General features: G+C 41.1%; 1 protein-coding gene across 1 annotated transcript; it reads right to left on the bottom strand.

The window, feature by feature from the left end:
- Positions 1 to 1,495: 1,495 nt before the first annotated feature.
- LOC306832878 (indian hedgehog B protein-like) lies at positions 1,496 to 7,288 on the bottom strand. The gene is made up of 4 exons (XM_079357898.1): positions 6,374 to 7,288; positions 5,058 to 5,215; positions 4,696 to 4,799; positions 1,496 to 2,764 (listed from the first exon to the last, which is right to left on the bottom strand). The coding sequence occupies exons 1-4, from the start codon at positions 6,677 to 6,679 to the stop codon at positions 2,001 to 2,003; spliced, it is 1,332 nt and encodes a 443-aa protein (XP_079214024.1). The 5' UTR covers positions 6,680 to 7,288; the 3' UTR covers positions 1,496 to 2,000.
- Positions 7,289 to 10,105: the final 2,817 nt, after the last annotated feature.

The raw sequence follows: 10,105 nt of genomic DNA, 5'->3' as shown, positions 1-10,105 counted from the left end.
TAACACAATATAGGCCTATTAGAGAGGAATACTATTTTTGTAGTGGCTTAGCTGTCAGTGAATTATCAAAGATTTGTTTAACTGTAAACACTGGCAAATGAAAGGAGAATGACAATTAGACACAAAAGGGCCAGTGTAAGGGTGAAAGATAGCTCATAAGCAACGGACTGTGAAGACACAAAAGAGGATATTAGCATTTAGCCAAATCCTAGCAAACATACCCTTAGCTAGGAGTCTACTGTACATTTATCCTAGCTGTTGTCAAACATTAGCTTATGAATTGACATATTATTTTACCTTTAAACGACCATAAGTCCATTTGAATTTTCAAGTGGACTTAGGGCCTACTTTTATATAACTTTAAACTTTGAACACAATCAACACAATTTGAGATCATGTCCTGAGTGTGATGACAGAAAAAAATGGCTGCTTTCTGTACACGGAGAATGCATAGGTGTTGCAAAATACAGTAGATGAATACAGCCTGAGTGTTGGGTAAGGTATGCCTTAACTATATGACCTGAATTAAAACCTGAAACAATTAAAACAAATATTTTCCAATAAAGTTTTTAAATTAAAACGCACCACATGAATCAGTTTGAGACAATCAAGTTCACTAACAGCAGATGACATGAATGATCATGAACAGATTGACAGCATACGAATCTTTCCCTTTATCAGTAGGCTATTTCACAAATGTTGTAAAGCTGAAGTATATACACTGCAACACAGTTACCATGCCTATCCATACTCCCTGCAATTTAATCATTTTTCTGAAGAGCCAACAAAGCTACAATACACCACTAGCAATTTGCTACACTGCCTTCAGTAAATTTAAATAACTTTATCCCACATGTTTCAGTTAAATATTGTTTTTATATCAATATACAACGTAAAAGAAAATACCCAGTTAGAAACTTATTCATTAACTGTAGTGATGTTTCAAACAATAAACAGCAACTGTAGAAATACTTAATGTACATATAAAGCACCTGTTTTGGTCCCTTTTCTCTTCATGCTATTCTTTCTTTTATTCCTTCTTCTATGAATGTATGTTCATGTAGTCAACCCAGGCTTTGGAAAAGTTAGGCTATCAGTAAATACTGTATGTCCTTGTATCTTTAAATTGTGTCTGACTCTATCACTGTGCCACAGTAAATTAAACCTTATGTCGTCTCTTTGTTGTTTTGTTGAGTCACCTTACCTAATAGTTTTTGTTATTTCTGATTTCGGCTACTCTGTAAGGAACTGTTTAACGTGGTCGTCCAGATTTCATATGAATGTAAGATCCTCTTGTAAATATATTCTGTTGGCCTTCAAGTTAATTTTCAACATTAGCTTCTAAAATTCATGTCCAAAAGCTTGGATGTCCCATCACACCTCTGTGTTTTAGTCCTCTAAATCTCCTGGAATTACCTCATAATGTGTGAAAAATCTCCTCTTTACAAAATTCAAATACAGGCAAGCTGAACCGGTAAAAACCAAGGACAATCTGGTGTTGGAAAGTAGCGCCAATGCGGAAGAGCAAAGAGTTGCATTTCCTCGAGTGTTCACTTGAGACTGGCTGTAGGAATCCCACTAACACATATGATAAAGTGCCAATACTGATAGCAGAACTGCTTGCATCAATTAATTTTGTATCAATAGCTCATGTCTTTACTTGTAAACACTATAGGGTGGGGTGAAGTATTTTAAAACTTATTCATTTGAATTTTATGAAGCACTGATCTGACGGACAGATGAGTGCATTATAGCTGTTTGCGAGGAGGCTAAAGGCCTAACTCAGCTCCATGTCTTTGGCTGTTACTAGATTGACCAAAAATAAATTTGAGACATAATTTTGAATATGCCGACCACCCTCACTGGGATTCAAAACTCTGCTTCAGAAACCAATAAGACTTGTCCATGGTAAAAACCTGTTTCCGCTACAAAAAATGATAGTCCCTGATCCCTCACTCTGTGCTTTGGTTCTCCTGATTACGGATATGTAAATGACATCATCAGTGTGAGACATGTCTCTGTTGCTCATCTTTGAGTCCTTGCTCAATCCCCCAGGGGTGAAAGTGTCCTGCATCCAGCAGTATTTCCCCCAGCATTTGTAGAAGCCAGGGGTACCAGTGCAGGCCATCAATTTGTGGCTCTGAAGGTCCCATCAGACTGTAGAAGAATCTCAGGGGTGCCAGGACCCAGTGGGCTAAGTGGTGATTGTCCATGGCAGCATAGCAAGATGCTAACACACCGTTCACCACTATGGACCCATGCTGGGTAAGTGGAGCATACAATCCAGTGCTCCTATGTTCCTCTACGAAGGTGACAACTGAAAGTGTTGCTTGTGAGCCCTCTTTCGCTTGTGAAGTGAGTACACACTGTCCTGGCAGGATGTCACTGGCAAAAACTGTCCGGAGGCCAGTTTGCCAGCTTGGCCTGGTTTTCTGTACAGAGCCAACAAGAGGCCCTTCAGCTACCTCTTTCCCATGCGGCTCACTTGTACAGTCTGTGACAAAGATCAGGTGAGCGGCTGTGAGAGTAATATTAAGTCCTGAGTCGGTGCCAATGATGTAGAAGATCTTTGTGACGTTGGGTTGGCGGTCCAGAAATGATAAGACCGGGCTGTAGAGCAGGGGGCCCTGACCGTCTGATTCTGAAGAAGCCAAGACGCGGTCGCTAGGGTGGAGGTCACGCATCAGTTTTGTAGTACCGTCTTCAAGCATGACCTGAGCATCACCAGGGAAGCAACCACCAGTTTTGGCTGCCACGGAATGTTCTGGATTAAAAAAAAAAGGTTGTTTTATGTAATACAATATAGGAATTTATTTTAATTTTCATTCCTGCTTCAATTTTGAGCAGCAGAGTAGAATCAGTTGGACTTCTACATTTACATGCATGATCACAGAGTGGTCAATAAAAGCGCTGAGACTTTGACACTGACTCAAGGACAACTTTATCTCAGCAAATCAGTGGTAAATTGTTAACATATGCATATAATCTGAGTCATGTCCAACAATCTTATTCTTTGACCTCATTCACACCACAGACGCACACTTTAGGTAAACAGCAGCAATAGTCTTAACAAAGCAAAACAGAAGGCTTTATTTGTGATTTCTAATTGCTCTAACAATCACTTCACTTTTGTAGAAAAATTAATGAAATGGAGCCCGCAATGCAATTTGCAATACTAAGGCCTGAATGTAAAGGACAGTAGGGTTCAAAGGACTGTATTCAAAAGATTAAAGATCTGTTTATTTAATTCTAAAGGGAATCATTTTATGTCCAGCTATGTATTCTAGCTATGTATTATAGATGGCTGCTTATTTTGTGAAACTCTAACTTGTTATGGTATCATAATTTTGGACAAGGGTAATGTCACTTTATTATAAAGGATGTCTGTTTTTTATCCTATTGGCCTATTGTTTGTCATTTAGAATTCCAAACATGTCACAGGTCATGGACTTGATCTTGTTTCTATTTAAAAGTTGTCCCTTTAAGACACAGTGAGACAAGGTGGCAAGAAGAGGCAGTCAGCAAGAGCTAATGGATAACCAGCTGATTGTATCACCACAGTCAAAGCACGACCTGGGGTCAGAGAAACAGGAAAGCACACAGACTCAGACCTGGGTCTGGATTTTGTTTGGATTGTGTCTTAAACAGTCACATGCACACTCTTACTTAATCCACACAAAGAACGACCACAGGCATATTCTCAGGAATATTAATTAGGATTAATTTTGCACTTTTGGAAAAGAGTAAGTGGAAAGAACTTAACAGAAAATGGAGAGGCAACGATTGAGTCGAATATTAGATTTGCCAGGACGACTGAAGGCAAATCAATGTGAAAGAAGAAGGGTGTGTGTGTGTGTGTGTGTGTTTGTTAGCGGGAGGGTCGTCTTAAAGCAATCTTAAGGCAGCCAAATATTTGTCCAAGGTGTGTGTGTCTGTAAGCCTGAGGGCTGCAGAAAAGGAGGGCTTTGACCGGGAGGTGATAAGACTGAGATAAGAGATCTGAGAGAAACCTACTGAAGGAAAAGAAACAGCAAAACAAAGAGAGAGTTAATCATCTCACAGCCTACTAACCTCGATGCAGGGCTAGAATGCAGTTTGGCATCAAACAGCTGGTGGTACCAGACTTTGTAAAATGGGTTTAAGTATTTGATGAATTGGACTGGGACCAAGTATTGTTTGGAAATTGACTGGATTTGATATATATTTTATAAAGTGCAAGTTGGAGTAAAGTGATTTGGCATTAACAGTAAAAATGAAAACAATGTAACCTTTAAAAAGTTTCAGATAGGACAGTTAGCTGCTTTTTTTGAGTCTGAAATAAAGTTTTGAATAATAAATAAATTTTCACTGCCTCAATTTCCCCAAACTGTGCAGCTAAATATTCCACATTTATCATGGCATTGTACCACGATCTGGAACGAAAGAGCCCAGGTGCACACCCTGTTTTGATTGTCTCCCAAAAGGCCACATACAAACACACGCACTGATGTTTAGTTGGATCACCAACAAAGGGTCTAGCATCAACGTCATTAATGGTAATGACAACAGTACACAAACATATTTGCAGATAATGCAGACAAACACAGACACACACACACACACACACACACACACACACACACACACACACACACACACACACACACACACACACACACGCACGCGTGCGCATTAGATCTCACATCATCTTCTTACCTGACTTGACACTACAGTGAATGTGGGCTTTGGACTCATAGTAGACCCAATCAAATCCAGCTTCTACAGCCAGCCGAGCCAACATGGCATACTTATTTCTGTCCCTGTTGGAAAAAGAATAAGATAATTTTAGAATCCAAAGTCATTCAAACGCTGCATAACATTCCAAACAAAAATTAAAAAAATCATACTTGCATCCAAATATCAATATGATGTCAATTTTCCTACACACTTGTTTAGTTTAATAATTGGTTGACTCATGCCATCACAGAAAATATGATTGACCTAATTCCGCCACTGTGGATAGTTTAAATGTAATCAAGCTCATATAACTTATGTTATGTGTTTTGTTGCACACCGACTTGTCAGAAGTTGTGATGTCCACGGCCCGTCCTTCATAGTGCAGTGAGTCCTCAGAATGGTGACCATCCTCATCCCAGCCCTCCGTCACCCTCAGCTTCACACCCGGCCACATGTTCATCACAGAGATGGCAAGAGAGTTCAACTTGTCTTTACAACGCTAAGAGAGAGAAAGGGGGAAAGGTCAGCAGGCTGTTACGAATTGACAATACAAATAGAGTATAAGAGTCTAAATATGCTTGAGTGTAGCGTGAGAAGAAGAGAAAAAGGGGAAGGTTGACTGTTGTTTGCAACACCAAAAAATAACCAAATTAAGTTTTTAAATAAAGAAACAAAGTTGTGCGAGTTTATGTCATATGGGCACAGAAAGTATGAGACATCATAGTCAGCATAAGGTGGAGAAAAGGAAGGTGAAACAGAAAGAGGGACAGTGTAGCATAGACAGATAATCAGGAAGGCGAATGAATGACCAAGTAGTTAACAACATGCCCAACTGGTCGGCCTATTGTAAAAATGATGAGGGCAAACACACTTAAAACACTTCGAAGCAAATGTCGATTATTACTCTATTACATTTGTGTCAGGTGAATGGTCAAAGTACAACTATCCATGTAGCTTGTTGGGATGATTTAGCAGTTTTCCCCTTACATAAAGTTTGAGGTCAAGCTGCCAGTCAGCATTGGAGATACATTTACTATTAACAGGCTGAATTTGATTTGGGAAATTGAGGCTCACATTTGTGCTCAGTAGTGAATGAATTGACAAACAATTAGGCCTAATGCTATGAATTTATTGGTTTTATGTTATAGTATATTACATAGTATTTTGATGTGTCATATTAATGGAGAAAGGTTTTAAGTACTTCCGCCTTCCCTTGGGACAAATCCACAATTAAGACGAGTCATTGTGATTATCTACCAGAATAAAGCTTGTTCTTGTAGCAGTAGTAGTAGTAGTAATAGTAGTAGTAGTAGTAAATAAGAACTTCGAAAAGCAAAATCCAAAGGTAAAAAGAAGGGCTTAAGAGTCAATTAAATCAATCATTTGGTTTAAACATTCAACTGACAGCAAGCATTCAGAACCGTGGTTAATCTCGTCTGAAGTACACCAGCTCATTCAGATCCACGGGACAGGACTGCTGCAGTCAGCTCAGTAAAAGCCAGACAAAATAGCTTATATTAATATTTTACAGACAGATGATGGACAACCAGACTACTGGCTACAACCAGATTCTTCCCGGTAACGATGGTTCATTTTTGCTCTTCTGTGCTCGATATTTTGCATCCATTGCAGGTCTCCATTCATTGCATCCTCTTACCTGGGTCATGAGCCTGTCTGCGTTCGTGTCCTCCTCATCTTTGAAGATAATATCTGTGTTGTAATTCGGCGTCAGCTCTTTAAAACGCTCTGAGCTGCGTGTAATTTTGCCTTCGGGTCTCCCACTGGCCCCCAGGGTCTTCTCGGCCACGTTGGGGCTGAACTGCTTGTAAGCGAGCGGGATCAGCTTCTTCGGGAGCCGCCTCCTGCCGTGCCCCCTCCCCGGTCCGCAGCCCTCCGAGGCAGGTGCAAGGAGGAGGACCAAGGCACACAGAGAGGCGGTGAGCAGAAGGAACGAGATCCGCATCGCCCCGGGGGGAGGGAGGACTCTCCCGGGGGAGAGAGAGAGATGTCTTCAGTACCTCTCCGGTTCAGCTCCCGACTCCATCGTCCGTGACAGCTGCTGTATCACGTCCGCGAAATTCTGATCCAAGAAGCTTAGCACATCAACAGCACCGGGCACCATGAGGACACCAAAAAGTTGTCAGCTGCTTCAAACAAAATAGAGCAAAATAGAGAAACTTCGCTCCCTCCGACTGACAGAATCAACAGTAAGTTTGCAGGCTGTAAAGTCCGTGTATTTAAACAAACAGGTTCAAAGTCGATTTGGTGGGTGAGAGAGTTAAAGAGAGAGAGTGGTTACTGATATCCCAGTTGCAGTGTTGTGGTTTCTCTCCCTCTCTTTTCTTTTGCGCTGGGAGCTGTCACAGCATCAGCCTCTGTTTGAAAACTCTTCCTCTCCAGATGCGGCCAGCGTGCAACAAGCTGCAGCTTTCCAGTTGAATTGGAGGGATTTGACTGATCCAAAACGATCTGTTGCCACTTCAGACCGCACCCTGCCAGTCCTGCCTTCCTCTTCACTTCTCTCCCTCTCTCCCGTCCTTGCTCTGCCACCCACCCCGCCCCTCCTGGGTACAGGGAGCATTGGATCAGTACTGTCCACACTTAAACATAATGTAGTAAACAGTTTCTTTTATTGTTGCCACCTCTGATGTCCAGCTGCTGTCTGTTTCCCTCTGTGCCCTTGAAAAATGTGCACGCTGACAACTTTGTTTTTGTGTTTTAGATTGTAAACAACAAGCAATCACAATCAATTGAACAAATCTATTTCCCGGAGTAGGTAGCCAATTGTGTTTTCTTTTTCTCGGCTTCATTCCAATATCAAATAAGTTCAAGGGTCATTGGCTGATTTGCTTAGTAGTGTTTGGTTGACTGACTGGGTAATGGAGTAATATACTCCTCTATGAGAGACTGTTTGCCTGGATTTTTGGCAGGAGGGCTTGCTGTCTGATTGATCCACAGTCAAATGGATTATTTGACTTGCTAACTAATCCTGTTAATGCCTTACATCACTGCCAATTGATCAAAGAGAATCATACGTTTTTACAAGTTTCCTAAATTTGCCATATTGATTTTTTTTAATTTAATATGTCTGGCTCCCCTGCTGCTTGTGGCTGACACACATGCAAACACACAAACTCTGTTCAACACCAGCGAACCCAACCCCTCCAAATTAGCTCTTCAAATATTTGCCTTCTGAAAATCAGTGGTCTCACCCCTGTTTCTTAGGGCAGCCTCCTTTGAATGAGATGGACTGTACAAGGCTGAGGGTTTCCACAATTTATGTTTTATTATTTGTGAGTGTAAACACCATAAAGTATTTTTTGCTGCACTACTGCTTTAGATGTCTCTTAATGGAACAGAGGAAAGCAAAGAGAGGGATTCACACAGTAAACAGCCATCTATAGCTGTGTTTACCTTAAAGCTGAAATAGACTGTCAACTGACACTGGTGTAAATTCATTGGGACTTTCCCAGTATGGAGCACAAGTTGGTTAAAAGAAATCCAAATTACATAGAGCTGCCAGTGTTTTATGTCATTTCTTTTATGCTTCCTTGGATGAAAATGCTCCAATGTTAAATTCTAACCTAAACTTCTCTTTTTTACTGTGGCTGACATTGGCCATTGATCATGATGTTGGAAGTCCAGTATGGCGATCAGTAGTTTAAAATGATCTTATTTGGTTTATTAGCGAGAGTTGGATAAGAAGGTCAATAGCACTAACACCTGTCCATTGAGCCGAAAGTCGCGGCCTGAAGCCAGTTAGCTTAGCGTAGCATAAAAGCAGGTGGCCTGCTCTGTCCAAAGGTGACAAAATCCAACAACACTCACCTAAAAGTTGGTGTGTATATAGCCTAAATTTTATTTGGGATGTTTAATATATACCAATGATGATTTTTAATAACAAGGTGAGGTTTTAGTGGGTTTGCAGACAAACTATTTCTTGATTAAAACCAGTGTATACAGGTTGTCTGCCAAACCTCAAGGTGACGACAGAACTTCATGGCTCTTAGCCAAGGAATAGTCTGGCAACTAACCCACCAGAAAAAAAGTCTGCAAAATTAGTTATGAATTAACTAATTCACTAATAAGGAAACTTTAGAAACACAATTGGGTGGATATGGATTGCTTCAAACTGTTACGAGCTGTTACTCCCATGTTTCCAGGGTTTATTCTTAGCCAAGATAAATAGTTGCTGCTAGCTTCATCTAGCTTGCCAAAATAACAAATCATGCCCTAAAGGTTGGTTGTTCAACCTATGGCTCATTCAACATTTTACACAGAAAATGGTCATGCGCAAGACACTGACCAACTGCAGCCAATATCGAGATGTTGATACATTTAATGCAGACTGATGATAACAAGTTTGCTTCTAAATCATGATTTAACCACACACAGAATGAAAATGAAGAAGCAAACTATTGATCAGCTATCAATCTATGCCAGAATTGCATGCAATACTGCAGAGCTGAGTGCAGATTTTTTTGTCTTCCTTGTTTAGTGTTTCAACATGTGTACAAAGGTTTGTGTGTGAGTCAATGAGCACGCATAAATCTATATGCAAATTGGTCTGTACCCACGGTTTCTCAAGCATATGTTTTCCTGTAACTATCAACAGTTTTTGGTTGTGTGCGTGCGTGTTGTGTGCGTGCGTGTGTGTGTCATCTTTCCTTTGAAGATCATAAACACGGGAGTGGCTGCAGACAGACCCGCTGCCTATTCAGCATGGCTGTCGACAATGCTTCAGAAGTGGTCACATTTGCCCATTTATCTATCCATCGATCCCTCCCTTCATCCATCCATCTTTCAGTTCATTTATGCCTCAAGAAAGAACAGCAGGGTCTTCCCGAGAAGACAACGACTCGATCAGAACAAACTATCGAGGCACCAAACCCCAAATAGGATTTGCAGAAAAAGTCTGTCAAGCTCTCAATTTTCACTCTTCAACAGTTTCTGTGTGTTTATTTCTTTAATACTTTAATGGTTAACATCATGCAAGGTATGAGTGCAAACACATGCCGGCTCAGCACACAAACACACTTGCAAGCAAAAATACACATATCCAGCCATGTGTGCACAACCCGGCACGCCAACCAAGCATCAGGCCCTGGCTCATTGATGTTTGTTAAAGTTATTAATTTTCTCTGGGAAATAAGAGGCCACGGTGGCAGGACAGAGGGAGATGGGTGCCAGCCCCAAAAACTCTCTCTGCTTTCATGTAGGCTACTGGCACTGGGGCTCTAGGAGTCCACAGCACAGGGCCTTTACATGGGCATCGGGGTTACCCACGCATACCCCGGGCCCTAACCAACAAAGGCTCTGAGTGGGGCAAACAGATAAAAGGAAATGCGAAGAAGGAGATGAACAGGAAAAAACACATGGGTGGATATCT

This window comes from Symphodus melops (assembly GCF_947650265.1).
Source record: "Symphodus melops genome assembly, chromosome: 12".
NCBI classification, from domain to species: domain Eukaryota; kingdom Metazoa; phylum Chordata; class Actinopteri; order Labriformes; family Labridae; genus Symphodus; species Symphodus melops.
Note: the sequence above shows the minus strand (reverse complement) of the source record. Positions and strands in the feature narration are given on the sequence as shown.

Bases quoted from the DNA above. Each gene is read 5' to 3' on its own strand.
- LOC306832878 (XM_079357898.1), bottom strand. From the start codon at position 6,679: ATGCGGATCTCGTTCCTTCTGCTCACCGCCTCTCTGTGTGCCTTGGTC. The intron at 5,216-6,373 runs GTAAGAGGATGC...TCTCTCTCTTAG, and splicing joins CAGACAGGCTCATGACCCAG to CGTTGTAAAGACAAGTTGAA. The intron at 2,765-4,695 runs GTAAGAAGATGA...TTTTTAATCCAG, and splicing joins TCACTGTAGTGTCAAGTCAG to AACATTCCGTGGCAGCCAAA.